Below are 16222 nucleotides of genomic sequence, written 5' to 3'. Positions count from 1 at the left end.
GTCTACAAGCTTCTGTTTTGCCCATCAAGTCAAAAGGAGCCAATCCCTGCTGTAAGACTTGGTGTATTGAGCATCCAAGACACAGAAAAGGCATAAAACAGTTCTTGGGGCAGTGCTGGTAAATGTTATCTTTGCTCCACTTTTATTTTCAACAGCATTTCCTGTCACCTGATTTGCTTTTGGATTGGTGGTTTGGTTTCTGTCTGTGCCCCTTGGGTTTGCAAAGGAAGGTGGGGGTGGCTTTGGCCAGCCTGAGAGCCTCAGCAGGGCTGGCATGGGCTGGGAGGATGGAGGTGGCACCTTCCCAGTGCCATGGATCACCCTCAGAGGGACAGTTTGCTGTGATCTCACTGTTCATTACAGATGCAGCACGGGGAGGGCTGTGAATGGCTCTTATTGACTTTCTCCTGTTGGGGTGTTGTGTGTGGCAGTGGAATGACAGCTCTGGGAGACGTTCTCCTGTATCTTTATGGGCTTGTGCTCAACTCAGAGTCTCAGAGTGGCCATTAATTGGGTTTATGCTTGCTGGGAGGTTCATTACCTGATCTGAAGAATGTAATAAGGGATGTAAGAGCACTCCATCTTTCACTCAAGAGGAGGGCAAAATAGGTAAATATAAATATCTGTATATTATAGCTGGACAAACAGGGAGTGAGGCTCTGTTTCCTCCTGCCACTTCAAGCCATATGGTGGTTAAGCCTGAGTGCTTCCAGGAGGGGCAGTGAAAAACAAAACCTCTCCCCAATAACAAGAACTACTCAGTGCTCTTGAAGCAGGTGTACTGCAGGAAGGGCTGGTGTGACCATTGCCTCAACGTTGGACATTGTGGTTATTCATCCTTCCTCTTCCTTTATGCCTGGCAAGGATGGAAATGCCAAGTCTTGCCCAGTTGACCTCTTGCTAGGCCTTCCTCCAAGCTTTCTGGGGTTTATTAGCGATGATTTGTGCTTTAAGGACTGGTGAGATTCCTGAGTCATCCCCTTAGGCAGGGAGCTATTTATTTCAGTGTGTGTGTTACACTCCCTGGGAGTGGGTGTCTCTCTTCCGCTTTTGGATCCTGCCCTGACACTATATAAAGACTCCAGGCTTGAATGAGCAACAAAGCCAACCCTCAAACTGGCTCCATCCTTTGGGAGATCCGTGCTGCTGATCCCATCTCTCCTGGCTGCAGGGGCATGGCTGTTTGGAGCATGGGTAGGAGCTTGCATGGGATGTTTGTCCATCTCGGGGTGTGGAGATGCTGGGACAGCTCCTGGGGACCTGAGTGTGCTGCATGTGCTTGTCCAGGAGCAGCTCTTGCTGTCCATTGGCTCATGGCTGAGAGGGAGGTGGGATTTGTACCATTTTCTTTTCCCCCAGAGGTTTCTCTGCTGGTCCTGCTGGGTTTTTGATTAGTGCGGTTTTATTATTTAGCAGAGATGAGGTGTTGAGTGGCTGTGAGTCTCTGTTGTTATCAGAGCAAGGACTGGAGGTGCCATGGGCAAACCTGGGTGGGTTCCTCTGAGACAATCCAGTGCAGGGATTTTGTTGTGTCCTTTTCCCCAGCATGGGCCTTTCCAGACACTCCCCATGCCTGCAGGAAGCTGCCCTGCAATGGATTTGGGGGGGAAGGAGTAGCACCTCTCTGGGACCTGCACAGCAGCCAGCCTGCTCATGGCAGTGCTCATCCAAAAGCTGACTTCACACCCAATTAAGCATCACCCTGAGCCAGAGGGACAAGTCCTCATGTCATTATGTCTTGAACTCAATTGCTGGCACTTCATGAGGGCTGTGTTTCCACAGCCTGAGGGAATGGAGCATTTAATCCGTATCAGCTCTAAAGAAACTTGGTTAATGTGATCTCTGGTTGGGTGCTTGTGGGTAGGGGATGCACATCTCTGGCATCGTCTTTTTCTTAGTTATGGCTATTCCTGTAAGGAAGGGAAAAGTCTTTGACAAAAGGAGAATTTCCTGAGCTCTTTCTCTGTAATTTACCAGAATTTTGCATTGAGTTTTTCTTCTTCACCTTTTCTTCTTTTAACATCGTGATGTTTTTAATACTATTCTTAATTAGCAGCTTCTTGCTTATTGTGCTGGCTAATGAGGGATAGGAAGAATTTCTGCACTGACCTTTTGTAGCTGATGATGTTTTTCTTTTCTGCAACAGAAAACAGATGTAATTTAAAACTTTCTCTGAGCTGCCCCTCCAGACCCAGAGGCTGCGCCCTCCCTTCCTGATGCAGTTGTGGGTGGTGGGAGCGCCTCAAGTCACATTAAATGACACTGAGAGAGCTGCTGAGGCTTGGTGTGATGATCAGCAGATTAATGGGATAAATAGAATCATAGAATTGCATTAGAAGGGATCTTAAATCTCATCTCATTCCACCCCTGCCATGGGCAGGGACACCTTCCACTATCCCAGGCTGCTCCACACCCCATCCAACCTGGCCTTGGACACTTCCAGGGATGGAGCAGCCACAGCTTCTCTGGGCACCCTGTGCCAGGGTCTCAGCACCCACACAGGGAAGAATTTCTTCCTAATATCTAATCTAATCCTGTCCTCTGTCAGTTTAGATAGTACCATGTAGGTATGAAACTTGGTTTTAAATTGGCAGTGATTTTAAACAGTCTAAGTATTGAGAGAATGATTTGGGGTTGTAAGTATAGGAAAAGGTAATGGAAGTGTCTGAATAAATAAATCGGACTCTAAAGTTGTTTCTCTCCTACTGTTTTTAGCAGGGGGTGGGGATGTAAACATCTGTGAGTATGTGGGGCATATCCCAACCTTGGGTCTCCACCCATGATTTGGAATAGCCAGATTTAGGAGACCTACTAATAATTCAGGGCTTGGTTTTGCCTGGACTTGGCCCATCCATATGCAAGAACTTGGGCACTTGGGTAGCACCTCCATCAAACCTGCCATTTTTGGTTCCCTTCTTTGCAGACAGCCTTTGTGGGTGTGTGTTTGGCAGAGAGCGCCTGCCCAAAGCCCAGCCTGCTGTAGGTAAACAGGCTGAACCTCCAAGAGGAGTTCAGTCCTCTCTGGCCTTGCTCTTCCCCCCTTGGGAGGTGAAAATCACAGAGAAATTCATGAAGGTAATGAATTGCTTCCCCATCTGTTTCTGGGGAAGGCCCTGCAGCCACATCCCCGTGGGATGTGTTGGGAAGAGTGGCTGGAGTGAAGCCTGACCCTGTGATGGCTGTAGTGGGATGTACATCCCATCTGGATGAGCCCAGGGCTGCAGCATCAGGCACAGGCCTTGCTCACTTATTTTCCATTTGCTAAAAGACAGCCGAAATTAAATGAAGATTAATTAAACTTTTTTTCTTTCCCCCTCCTTCCTGCTTCCTCTTGCTCTTTGCTGTTTCTAAGGAAGACTGAAAATAGGTGCTGGAGAGGAAGCTGAGCTCTGAGCATCCTTTCAGGAGTGCGGCATATGGCCCCCATGGGACTGCAGGGAAAGGCCCTCTCATTATGGGGAGAGTCCTGTGAGGCTGGGTTACACAACCAGCATGGAGCTGCTGCTTTAGCAGCAGGCTGAGGATGCTGTGACTCCAAATGCTGTGACTTCCACGGTGCCAGGTTATAAATTGTGCTGTTCCCACATTCCCATCAGCTCCTCCTGCAGCTGACGGTGGCCCTGGCAAACCAGCCTGGCCGTGTTAGACCCAGGGCTGTAGCTCTGGCTTAGAGGGAGCAAGGAGAAGGTGCAGATGCAGAGCAGGAGGCCCAGGGCCAGCTGCAGCTGCTGAGCTCAGGGCTGCTTTCCTGTGGCTCCTGGAGCCTGCAGTCCTGGCTGCAGATTGCTGTAATTCCCAAGGTCAGACCATGCTCGCTGCCTGGAAGGAATGGGTGGTACCTGCAGCTCTGCAGGAGATGGTTTGAGCAGCACAAACCCAGCTGTGGGCCTGCTGTTGGTCACTCCCTTGCCCCACATCTGGGCACATCTGTGTGTGCCTGCACCAGGCACCTGCAGCATCCCCGAGCGGAGCTGCTGGATGTGACCCAGGTGGGAGATTCCCTGCTTTTCCAGAGAAATGGGCTGTGAAAGCTGCCTTGGGAGTAAGCTGGGAATTGGATGTGGGATCTCACTGCTGCCAGGCTGGCTCTGATTTCCTCTGGAGCCCGGGGGAGCAGCAGCATCTCCTTCTCCTGTTCCCAGGCTGGGCTGCAGCAGCTCTCCAGGCAGCAGCAGCACAGCGATGCCGCAGGGCTGGGGGAGCTGCTGGGGGACTTGGATCATTCCTGAGGAAAGGGGGTTAAAAGCAGGTTTTTTGCAAGTCTTTGCCTGCCATTTTAAACGGGAAGGATGTTTCCCTGGCAACGAGATGGATGCTTCCCAGCAGAGCATATGGCTTCCATCGACTTTGATTTACCAGCGTGTTGAAATGGCAGCTAGATAATCTCTCTTCAGCTTTTCTATGTCCATGCCATGTGTCCCTTGTCCTTAGGAGTTTTTAAAGGGTCCAGCCCCTGCAGTGCTGCCCCTGCTCCTGTCCCAGGGCTGGGGTGCCAGGGCTGGGTCTGGGAACCTTTGCAAAGAGGGACCTGCACGGAAAGACCTGAGCATCACCCAGAGCAAGGAGATGGAGGGTGGGAAGGAAAATTCCTTGCCTTTGTTGCTTTTCTCCAACCAAGCAGCTCCTCCTCCTCGGAGATTATAATCCACAGACCTCTCTTCCTATTCTCCTCCCTGCTTTAAATCATTTTTAGATGTTTTCCACCTTTCACCACACAATCATCTGCCTCCTGCAGTTTGCTATTTATTGTTGTGTTTACTGGCACAGGGAAATAAGGAGAGGGAGAAAACCTGTCATTTGCTGTGCGGGGGAACATGGGGGAGCTGCTTTCTGGGAGCTCGTGGCTTTCCCAGGCTGCCTGGGGTGTGCCAGCCCCATGGGGCTCCTGTAGCAGCCTCCTTTGAGGGGCAGAAATGGGGGAAGAGGTTCTCATCCTCACTGCTGCCCATCACTGTGGCAAACTTGATGAAAATCAGCCAGCAGGTCCAAATTTTAGGTAGAGACAGGGAGGCAGCCAGACAGGGTGATTGTGTGAGGCTCATCCATTGTCAGGGATGTCAGAAATTTATTTGGTCACCACCTGGTTGGTGCTGTCTGAGCCTGATTCCCATCTGCCCATGTCTGGGTGGTTCATAGCAATGTGCAGCAGTGAGGGACCGGCGTGGGGTTTGGGAACTGGCTGGGTAATGTAGCCTTAAGTGAAGTGAAGAGGTTGTGCTGACCTGTGAACTGCTGCAGTGCAGGGACAGCTGGGGGGAAATGCATCATTCCTCCCCTCTTCCACTGATGGAGTTTTGGGGGAGTTTTGGGTGAGGTAATGGCACCTTTTTTTTGTGAGTATCCAGGTGAGCACAAAAGCCCTGAACTGGCTCTCAACCAGTTCAGGCCCCCAGAGCTGCCCAGTTCAACCAAGGCTCCCTCTTTAACTGAGCTTGCCTTGATTTCCTGTGGCCAGGACCATGCCTTCCCTCCCCTTTCTGTGGGGTTCAGCTCTCTGGGCTGCCTCTCCCTCTGCAGAAGGTTCTCAGTGTGTGAGCTGTGCTCTCCTGCTCCCAACCACACCTGCCCATCCACCTGCAGTACCTGGGTTATGCCAGGGAAGAAGTGAGAGGTGACAGAAGTGATTAATTGTCCTTTGGTGCTGGGGATTCCTGTGTCAGGTGCAGAGAGAGGCTGTGCCCTGGCAGAGCTGGCGCTGTCTGTGCCAAGGAGGTGCCCATGTGGGTGGTGGCAGGATGGTGATGTCCCCATGGCTCCCACATGGGGAGCACAAATCTGCCAACTGCTCAGGGAAACTTTGCTGATGGAGAGGAAAAGGTGGAAAAGGACTTTTAAATTCAGACTTGCACTTTTGGGAGACTCAAAATAGTTCTGTTAGTGCTGAAGTTGAGCAGGGCTTGACTGGCAGCTGGTGTGATGTTCTCCTCTCCCTGCGGCATAACTGGGCTGGATCAGCAATTTTTTAGGGCTAAAGAGCTCTGTCTTCTAAATGCTGATCTCTTCAAAGATCCAAGTTTGTTTTGTGTCGCTTCACCCTGGGCAGCTCCTCTGGGCTGTTTGTCTGCATGGCCCAGATGCTTCTCTTGGAAAAAACATCCCCATGCTGACAGGAGCAGCTTCCCAGGCGTGGGAACACCAGGGCTGTGCTCTGCCACCCCTGCTGTGGAGCACCATGGTATCCTGGCAATGTGGGGAGGGGATGCAGAGCTCCGAAACCACCACTGACCCTTTAGTTCTGTCTGTTGGACCTAATCCTGCATTCTCTTTGCCCAACTCAGGCATTGCAGGGTTTGAACCCAGCTGAGCTGGAGCCTCTCCTGTGGCAGTGCAGCCCCCTTGGATTTCAAGGATTATTCCTGGTTTGTGCTGGAATGGATAAGAGAGAACATCAATCCTGATTATTGTGGCATTCCTGTTATTCCTCAGTTACATTTTTTTCATCCAGTTTGGGGGTCACAGTCTTTTGGGGACTGAAATCAAAAGGCTGTAAGCCAATTCTTTTGCACCTTGGCGGTGAGCTCCTGCTCACTTCCTGGGACAAGAGAGGTAAAATTAAACAGATGTTGAAATTACCACCTCTTAGATTTTATATGAGCAGTTTGTAAATATTTCCATATTATCCCCAAGACACTGTTAATTAAACAAACAAATGAACAAATGAAATGAGCGGGGCTTTGGTAATTCTTGCATTTTACACTATGGTGTTATCCATTAGCCTCTGGTTCTCAGAAACCACATCCTTGTCTTCTAATTATCAAGTAATGAAGCTGGGGATGGGCCCTGGGAAGTGACTGGGGCATCTGAATGCCTTAAAAATTGCCAGTACCTCAGCCATTCTCCTTCTCTCTTAGCTGGGAGGGAGCCCAAGAGCAGCAGTTCTGGGGTCCTGCTTTTACAGCAGCACAAGCCAAGGGCCTGAGTCATGGGGAAATGGAGGTTTTTAAAGGCAGCACAAGGATTTTGAGCTATTTAGTTGCCTTCTGTGGGTCTGGGACAGTTCAGGTGAGTGCTGAGAGCTGCTGAGCCCCTGTGGCAGCAGCTCCCTAAGGATGCTCTCAGCAAGGAGTTTTGGATTTGAGGTGCTGGAATTCGTGGTGCTGTAGAACCCGTGCAGAGTCAGAGATGGGGAAGGGAACCTGCAGGAGATCTGGGGGATGGAGCTCATCCTCTGTGGGCAGGAAACCTCAGGCTCCAGCTGAATTGCTGCTTTTGGGACAGACCCCTGAAAAACCAGCTACTATTCCTGTCTGCTGCAGGAACCAGCCCGATTGGAGACAATCTTCCTATCTGCAATTAGACCAGAGCCTATTTTTGTATATCACATTCCCTCGAGGAATGTTTAGATGAGATGCAGCATTACATTTTATAGGGACAGCTTTCTTTTAACCCAGTTCTAGAGCTCACCTCAGATCGAGTGACTTGCCCAGGTCAGTCAGAGGAGTTTGACCTCAGCAAGAAGAATTTTATTTCCTGCATGCTCCAACCATGCAGCATTTCCTTGGCTTCTGAAATTTATTTTCCTCGAGGTGTTGTGGAAAAACAAGGCTTAAGAAACAGAAATAACTTGATCTTCAAATAAAGGTTGGATGAGGAAGGTTTGTATTCCTGTGCTCACTAGCAATGATTTTTCCAGGGTGGGGAGGAAGCAGAGGCACTTTTGGGGGAATACCCTGTGGGATGAAAGAGAGACAGTGCTCAGATTTCAATCTGAATAATGTGGGTATTGCATGAGACAGCAACTTTCCCTCACATTAAAATCAATGAACATGATCTGAATAAATGCCTGCACAGACATTTTAAGAATTACTTAAATGTCCAATATTTTATACTCTTAATTTACCTCCCAATGCACTGTAATTGCACCGTGGGCTTTAAGATTCTCTCCCATGAACCATTTCTGCAGCTGCATGAATATATTTCCCCCCACCAAATTTTTTGAAAGAAAGCCTCGGCCCAGCAGAGCTGGATCCCAGCAGGAACAGACTCTTCTGGCAGGTGCACAGGCTTGATTAATACTTTGGGTTTTCCTCCAGACATCTGGCTCCTCTGAGGCTGCGTGTGCAGGGCGAGGAGAATACGCAGACAAGCATTTCCAAGTGATTCATTCTGGGTGAGGACAAAGCAGAACATTGGAGCTAGAACTTTGCATGCAGTCATTGTTATTAATAAGGCTTTTATTCAGCCTGAGTTAAATGATTGGAGCCAGCCTGTAAAAATCCCAAGCAATTCCTTACGTTTAACTCCTTTTCCCACTGTAAGGGTTCAGAGCTTGATCTCCATTCCCTGGCATTTCCAGACAGTTTTTGTTCTTTGAGGCTTCAATCCAGAAAAGCTCTTAAGCTCACTCTTGCTCCTAAGTGTGAGGATACACAATCCTTTGCTGGGCTTAGAACAAATTATTTCATGGAAACAAATTTCAGCTCAAATTCCTGCAGCTCATGAGTTTTGGTCAGGACTCTGGCACTTCTGTTACAAGCAAGGGCAAAAGGCTGGAGGAGCCTTTGGAGTGACAAGTGATTTCAGAAGTAGTGGATATTGAAGGAAAAATTTCCTAAATCCTGCTTTTATTTCTGAGAAATGTGCTTCCTATAGAAGGAAGGCAGGGCAAGAGGTTTTCTTGTGACTTGGTTGTGCCACTTTGCCATGCTCTTACAGGGAGATTTCAGTGATCTATAGATTTGGCATTTGGGGGCATGGTTTAGTGCCCTTGGCAGTGCTGGGGAAGGGTTGGACTCAAACATCCTGGAGGGTTTTTTCAACCTAAATCATTCCATGATTTTCCTTCCCATCCCAGGGCCAGCCCTTTAACAAGGATCTCTGAGAGCTGTTTCTCTGTGGCCTGATGAATTCTCACCTCCCAGCACACCACCTAAAGCCTCTCTGTGCACACCACAGCCTGCCCTGGAGCGCTGCCTTGGTCCTCTGGAGAAGCTCCAGTGCTCCTTTTAGACCACCAGCCCCAGTGGAAGGTGGCATCCCCAAGGCAGGGGCTTGCAATTAGATGATCTTTAAGGTCCTTTTCAAGCCAGACCATTCCACAGCTCACCCCACAGTCCTCAGTGCTCTTTATGGCTTTGTAAAGCAAGGGGGTTCTTATCAAGGCAGCTCAGGCATCACCTGAGTGCACTGAGAATGCACAGGAGCTGTAAATGTTGTCCCAGACAGGCCTTTGATAATGATTTATTAAAAAGTTTATAAACCATGACAGTCCCTGCCTTGGAGCCAGCCACTGTGCTCATCACAAACAATGTTTCCTACCCACATGGATGCTCAGGGATCCCCAGGCTCATCCAAGGAGCAAAATCTCAGCACAGAGGATGGGGATGGGCATGGCCAAACCTGAGGGGATTGAGATGCCATCAGGGGTTATTTTTGGGAAGAAGGGGAGCATTTATTAAGGCACAGCACCAAAAGGCAGGAGTCTCCCCTTCTATTTCCAGCTCTTCTAGCGACAGAATTTGCCTTGGGAGATGATTTTGGCTGAGACCAAGTGATGTGGGAACCCAGAGTGAGGTATTCAGGCTTCTATTCAGCCTTGGAAATGAGCAGCCAGGTTGCAAGTCACAGCAGGATTGCTTACATGAATAAAGATGATGGATGCTCCTGGCTAGGGGTAGGTGCCATACAACAAAGTTTTTATCCCTGGAAAAGTCACAGCTTTCTCAGCATTTTGCTTCTGACTCAATGGAGGTTTAAATTGAGCTGCAAATACTCCCATTCTGATTTTGAGGCTCTCTGAGCACTAAAAGGCATTTGCCAACTTCTGTTCCTCTTTGCTGTGGATGCCCTTTCACCTTCACTTATTGTCATTTCTGTGTTTTCCTGGCCTTTGATTTACATCAAAGTTTTAGGTACTTGAACTGCAGGGTTTTACAGAGCCCACAGCAAATGGATTTACTGGGATTGCACATGAGCATGCCAGTTTTATTTGAGCAGTTATCAATGCCTTGTTTACATCCCCAAAGTAATTTTCAAGTGTTTTAAATGTTTTAAGTTGCTTTTCATTGTGCTGCTCTTGAATGCCTGCAGTGAAATACTCCTTCCTTTCCAGCTTTGCCCTTTCTAATTAAACAAATCATTAATGGCCTTTCCCAATTCCAGGGAAAGCCGTTAAATCGGGCAACATGCACAGTGGCTTTTTGCAAGCTTCTGTCACCTCCTTGTGTTGTACCCATCTCCATCACATCCAGGAACCCAGTTGCTCATTAGTGGTGCTCCATCAGAGGAACCCCAACATTTCTGAATGTCAGTGAATGTTATTTGAATAGGAGTATTTCAGGAATAGATTTAGAGGCCTTTTTAAAATTCTTATGTAAATGGGCATGTAGATTCCAAGGGGGTTTCTTTTGGAAGGCAAATTAGATGATTAACCTGAGAAGGTTTATGATGATTCCATCATGTGCTTTCACTGAGGAAGAACAAAAAAAAAAGAGAAGGACAATCTTTCGTGTTTCATGCATTTTAAGTATTTTCATTTCCAAGGGGGAGTTCAGTCACTCCTTTTTCTGTTGCTAACCTGAAGCACAGTGGATATGAAATGTGGATATGCAGATTTTGTGCTGGGATTTAAAAATTGTAATAAGAAGCTTGCACGGGTGTTTTAAGTCAACATAACCTTTGGATGTAAAGTCAGACTTTGGAGGTCTTTGGATTTACTGGCATTAGCAGCAGTCAGATTTGCACAGCTGAGTCTTGGCTGAGCTTAAAGGTCTCAGCAACAGGTGTGGGGGATGTCAGAGCAGCAGAAGGTGCTGGGGCCTGCAGGAATAAGAGACGGGTAAGAAAATGCCATGAGGTGTCCTTCCCCAACAGGCTGGAGATGGATTTCTCCTTCCTGTCACTCTGGAGAGGAGACAGTGGTGCCAAACCACCCTGAAGCTGCCCTGAGTTTTGGGGATGCTGGTGCTGACTCCATCCATGCATCAGCCAGGACCTGTCTGCTCAGGAGAAGGACAGTGTCTTCTCCAATGTTCCAAGCAGAATTGGCATCTTTAATGTAAAAATCATTAGATGGGACCTAATTAATGTTCCCTATTGCAAACTAACATTTCCCAGAGTCAGGCTGCAGACGTAATTTACTTTCATTAGATATTTAGCTTTAAAAATTAGATTCATCCCAACTGCTACACTATTTATTGGCTTATTTCCCTTTCCTTAGCTATCCATTATTATCTGAAGCCCCTTCCTGATCTGTCTGGGTAGATTAGGTGGAATTAAAGCAGAGTGCAGCTTCCTGTTCCCCAGTGCCCTGCCTCTGTGACAGCTCAGAGGATGCATGCCCCGATGTGCACGTACCTCTGAGCTTCCCTCTCCCACCCCTCTGCAGATCCCTCAAGGCCTCCCAGGTGCCAGACAGACCTCAACCCCCCAAATGCAGTTTCCTTGCAGAAAGGTGCCATTCTCTGAGTCTCCTTTTGCAGGATACTGAGGGGGACTGAGTATCAGAACAGCTCAGAAGGGGCCCTTTAGATCCTGGTAATTGGGGGCTGACAGTGAGGTGTTGAAATAAGGTCAAAACCACAAAAAAAACCTGAGAATGGAGGGGTTTGAGCCAAGAATTTAAGCTGTCCCTTGTGAGAAGAGGACCACTTGGGCCTGTGGGTCAGAAATAGGAAAAAACATTTTAAAAATCCGGGGTTGCTGGATTCACCTGTCTCCTCTCCTTTTGTCTGTTTTCCTCTTCCCAATTCCTTTCCTACATCAAGTCAAAAGGTGATCCAGACTAATTAGGGATTCACTGGGTTTGACACATGAGAAAGGTGAGGCAAGATCTCAGAGGGAAGGGAGCATGCACAGGATATCCACACGCTCAGGCAGAGGAGCTGCATCACTGTGCAGCTATTTTGGGAGCCCGTGCTGATCCAGAGCCTGCATCCCTTGCTGGCAGCACTGCTGGGACAGGGAGATCCCTTACCTGTTGGAGCTGAGCCAGGGCAGGTTTTGTCCCTGTGGGGTTTGGCCATGGATCCCCCGTGCTCTGCTGGAGGAGCTGGTGCATTCCCTGCTGCCTCCTGCGCTCGGCAGAGCTGTAATTAATGCTGGCCCTGCCAGCCTGATCTGCATCAGGTCTCCCTGGCAATGGAAGCCCTGGGGAGCCCAGAGTGGAAATTGCAGCAGCTCTGAGCTGGCCCTGGGGAGCTGAGGAGCACGGAGAGGCTGGGGGTGAGGCTGCAGGGATGTGCTGGAAGGGGCAGAAGCAGCACCCAGGTGTCCAAGGGCTCCAATAGCACCTGGAGCTGCCCCAGCTCTCCCCATAACCACGGCTTGCACAGTCCATCCTCGGGATTTGAAGTGATAAAGCAATTTCTATTCCTTTTTTTCCCCCTCTCCCATCAATATCTGTCAGCTTAACATACAGAAATACTCTTCTTTTTTTTTTTTTTTTTTTTTGTGGTGTATGTCCCTGCCAGGAATCATGAATTGATACTGGCTTTATTCTGGATCAATCCAAGGTGATCAACTGAGTAAGCACAGTGTGCAAGCCTGCCCTGATATTGACATTTTGCTTTCAGCCCTTCCTCAGGCACTTTACAGTGATGTTTGGTCACAAAAATAAATGCAGCTCACATTCTACTTCTTTAATCAGAAAATGTAGAATTCTTTTTTCCCTTGATACCTTTCCATTACAGTTTTTTTGTTTATTTGTTTGTTTGTTTCCCTGTTTCTTCTCTCATGGATTATTCATTTGTTTCTCACTTCAGCATAGAAGTTTGCAGCAAAATCTGGGCCATTCCAGGAGTGGAGCAGCCTAGTTGCAGCTCCTCTCCTTCTGGAGTGTGGGATTCTGCTCCCCTTACCATGATGTGGGCAGCAGTGGGGCCCCTTCTCCAGCTTCCAGGGCATGGAGGATGGATGGATGGATGGATGGATGGATGGATGGATGGATGGATGGATGGATGGATGGACGGATGGAGCCCATCTGACTGCAGAGATTGTTTATGGCAAGGGCTTTAAGAGACCAGGCTGGGGAGAAAAGATGTTGAAGTGAGACCTAGACAAGACATTGAGTGACATTGTGAGTGGGATTGCAAGTGAGGTTTTCTTACTCTCCTGAGGCAGTTTCAAGTGTCTGCACACCAAATCTGATGTAAAAAGGGGAAATTTGCAGTGAGAAATCAGGCAATTACCTGCTTGGTGCTGGATTCATCTTGTGGCTGGTAAAACTCAGCCTTGGCTGAGATGGCTCTGAAGGTCCCTCACCTCCAGCAGGCTCTTCCTCACCACCACGTTTCAGCCTGTGGTTCAAATAAATACTGCAAATCTCCCTATTTTTACTTGTTACTGTGACATTAATGGTCACTGCAAAGCCACAAGCACGACCTGGTGGTGTGAAACTCCTTTTCTTTATTCACCAAAATGCAGCAGCCCCCACCAGCAGAACCAACCCTTATAAATATTCACAATGCAGCTGGTAGGAATGTGAGACAAAGTCAGACAGATGAATTATTTAATGCTCTTAAAGAATGCAGCTTTTAGTTTCTCCTTGCACTGGCCTACTTTATTGTATTAGTAAATCGATCCTGAGTAAATTAATTTCCCTGCTTTTGTTGGAGCCAGCAGTGGGCAGGGGTGGCAGCCTCCATCCTTGAGCAGATGCCAGGACACCTCAGCAGCTGCGGATTCAGGCGCTGAGTGTCAGGAGAGAGCCGAGCTCCTGTCACTCATCCTGTGCCCTTTGATTTGCATCAGCACATCCAGCACCGGGCAGCCTTGGTGGGGGCAGGCAGTGAGTGACAGTGCTGGGGTTTGAGCATCTCCCTGATTCTGTGGTAAATTAGAGACTGAGAGAGCTGATATCAAGGTCGTATCCCTGCAGCTTATATGGCAGGATGAGGCTTCTTTTGTCCCTGGAGAGCTGGGACAGAGACCAGCCCAGCTCCCTTCCCAAAATCACTTTCCCTTGGGCTGGATCAAACCCATGTCTGGCCACAGCAGAGCAGACTAACAACAACCCACCTCCTGGTGATGCTCCAGCAAACCCAAAAAATCACCAGTCTTTCCAGACAGCGGGGAGTTAATGTGGAGTACCTGCCTGAGAAAGGAACATTAAATCCACCCAAAAATGTCCTACTCTGGCAAGAATTGCAGCACCACTTCTGTGTGAGTGTTTGTGGATGTAAATGCACAAGTAGAGTCCATGCTCTCAGGCCATGCTCCTGCTCCTCAGCCAGTCTGCTCCCCTCTTACCCCAGTTAGAAATGTCCCTGCTCATTTGGGTGCTTTTTGGATGTGTGTTGATGAAAAAGCTGACACTTTCTTGGGGATAAAAAATGTCAGAAGTGATCAGAGCAGCCTGCTGGAAGGGGAACTGGATTGGCACTGGCCAAGCTGGGGATAGTCCAGTGGGTCCATCCACACAAAACCCTTCCAGCTAGCAAAACTTGACTTACCATTTTTACATGATGGTGTAGCAGCTGTGCAGTAAATACTCAGAGAGAAATATATCCAAAATTGCTCTCTGAGTTCATTGGATGAATATGAAAATTTACTGCCATTAAGACTGACTTTCTCTCTCTCTCCCTTTTTGTCTGCTTTAGTTTTCTACTAGTGTTCTCCTGCCTGGTGCTGTCTGTCTTTTCCACCATTGATGAGTACCAGAACAGCTCAGAAGGGGCCCTTTACATCCTGGTAAGTGGGGGCTGACAGTGAGGTATTAAAATAAGGTCAAAACCACAAAAACCCCTGAGACTGGAGGTGTTTGAAGCAAGAATTTAAACTGTCCCCTGTGAAAAGAGGACCACTTGGGCCTGTGGGTCAGAAATAGGAAAAAAAAAATTAAAAATCTGGGGTTTCTAGATTCAGCTGTCTCCTCTCCTTTTGTCTGTTTTCCTCTTCCCCATTCCTGCCCTACATCAAATCAAAAGGTGATCCAGACTAATTAGAGCTTTACTGGGTTTGACACATGAGAAAGGTGAGACAAGATCTCAGAGGGAAGGGAGCATGCACAGGATATTCAGGTGGAGATGGAAGGAGATGGAAAGAGCTCGTGTGGCATCAAGGGATGGGGGATCTGCACCCTGCCTGCCCCAGATCTCCCAGCACACACAGGCAACCCGTCAGTTTTCTAGGGAAAAAGCTGAAATCCCCTTTTGTCATCCTCTAGGATCAGGTTCAGTGATTCCCATCTCTGCTCTTCCCTCTGCATTGAGTTCAGTCCTGGGGACTGGTGGCAGGGAGACAGCGAGGTGTTCATCAGTCCTGTGATGGGGGAACAAGCACAATATGAGGAGGTGTAAAACTCCAGTTCATGACTACAACGTGCAGCACCTCTCACCACGCTGGGGAGGGGGAGGGAAGACACAGAGGCAGAGATCTGATGATCTCTCCAGCCTGGGCTCTCTGTCGAGCGGCGCACACTGCTCAGTGCTGCATTTTCTGAGGTGCATTTTTCCAAGGCTGTGGGTTTATCCTGGATTCTGGAGCATGCTCTCCACCATCCTTTTCCCCCCACTAATGTCCCTGTCCTCCTTGCAGGAAATTGTCACCATCGTGGTGTTTGGGGTGGAGTACTTTGTGCGGATCTGGGCCGCCGGATGCTGCTGCCGCTACCGGGGCTGGAGAGGACGCTTGAAATTTGCCCGCAAGCCTTTCTGTGTCATTGGTAAGAGCTGAGCCCCTGCTTGAGATTCCCCAGCCCAGGGTGGCCATTCCAAGCACTGGCTTGCATGGTGCTCCAGTGTCTTGCATGTGTTTTGGGGGTTAAATTTCAGCTGCTTCATGGTCACCTTGAGAAAGGGAAAAAACCCTGAAGGCAGAAGTCATAATCGATTGCAATGCTTTTTGTTATTCATCACAGGGCTCTCCCTGTTTTCTGCTAACCTGGGAGCCATCCCAGTGCCCTGCATACCTCAAGTGCCACTGACAGATGTCCACAGCCACAGAAACAGGGTTTAGCCAGGAGAAGCTGAGCACAGGAACTGGAATCCTGCAATCCTGCGTCCAACCTCCACACCAAATTGTTCCCAAGCCGTTGAGACTCCGTGTCTCACTCTGCCTTCCCTGGTGCTGATGAGCTGCCTCACAAGGGAGCTGTGAGACTTAATTAATTATTGTTTGTAAAGCACTCAGCGAGTCTCCTGTGAGAGGGGCCATCTGGGCACAGCAGTGATATTTTCTGGGATTAGAAATGGACAGAATGGCCATTTCACTATGGAGGCTGCCTTTGGGAGCTGGCAGTGGTCATATGCAGGATTTCAGTTTATTCCACAGAAAAACACTCCAA

The 16222-nt window shown here is 48.6% G+C and overlaps 1 protein-coding gene across 8 annotated transcripts in view; it reads left to right on the top strand.

Moving 5' to 3' along the window:
• Positions 1–16222, top strand: part of KCNQ2 (potassium voltage-gated channel subfamily Q member 2) — a 73914-nt gene that overhangs the window by 8186 nt on the left and 49506 nt on the right. For all 8 annotated transcript variants that reach the window (XM_064730060.1, XM_064730057.1, XM_064730063.1 and 5 more), the window contains exons 2-3: positions 14538–14628; positions 15475–15601. In XM_064730060.1, coding sequence (XP_064586130.1) covers positions 14538–14628; positions 15475–15601 — 218 coding nt within the window. The remainder of the gene's footprint in view (positions 1–14537; positions 14629–15474; positions 15602–16222) is intronic.

Source organism: Zonotrichia leucophrys, chromosome 20, assembly GCF_028769735.1.
Source record: "Zonotrichia leucophrys gambelii isolate GWCS_2022_RI chromosome 20, RI_Zleu_2.0, whole genome shotgun sequence".
In the NCBI taxonomy this organism is placed as follows: Eukaryota; Metazoa; Chordata; class Aves; order Passeriformes; family Passerellidae; genus Zonotrichia; species Zonotrichia leucophrys.
The sequence above is the reverse complement of the archived record's forward strand: the minus strand, read 5'-3'. Positions and strand labels throughout refer to the sequence as shown.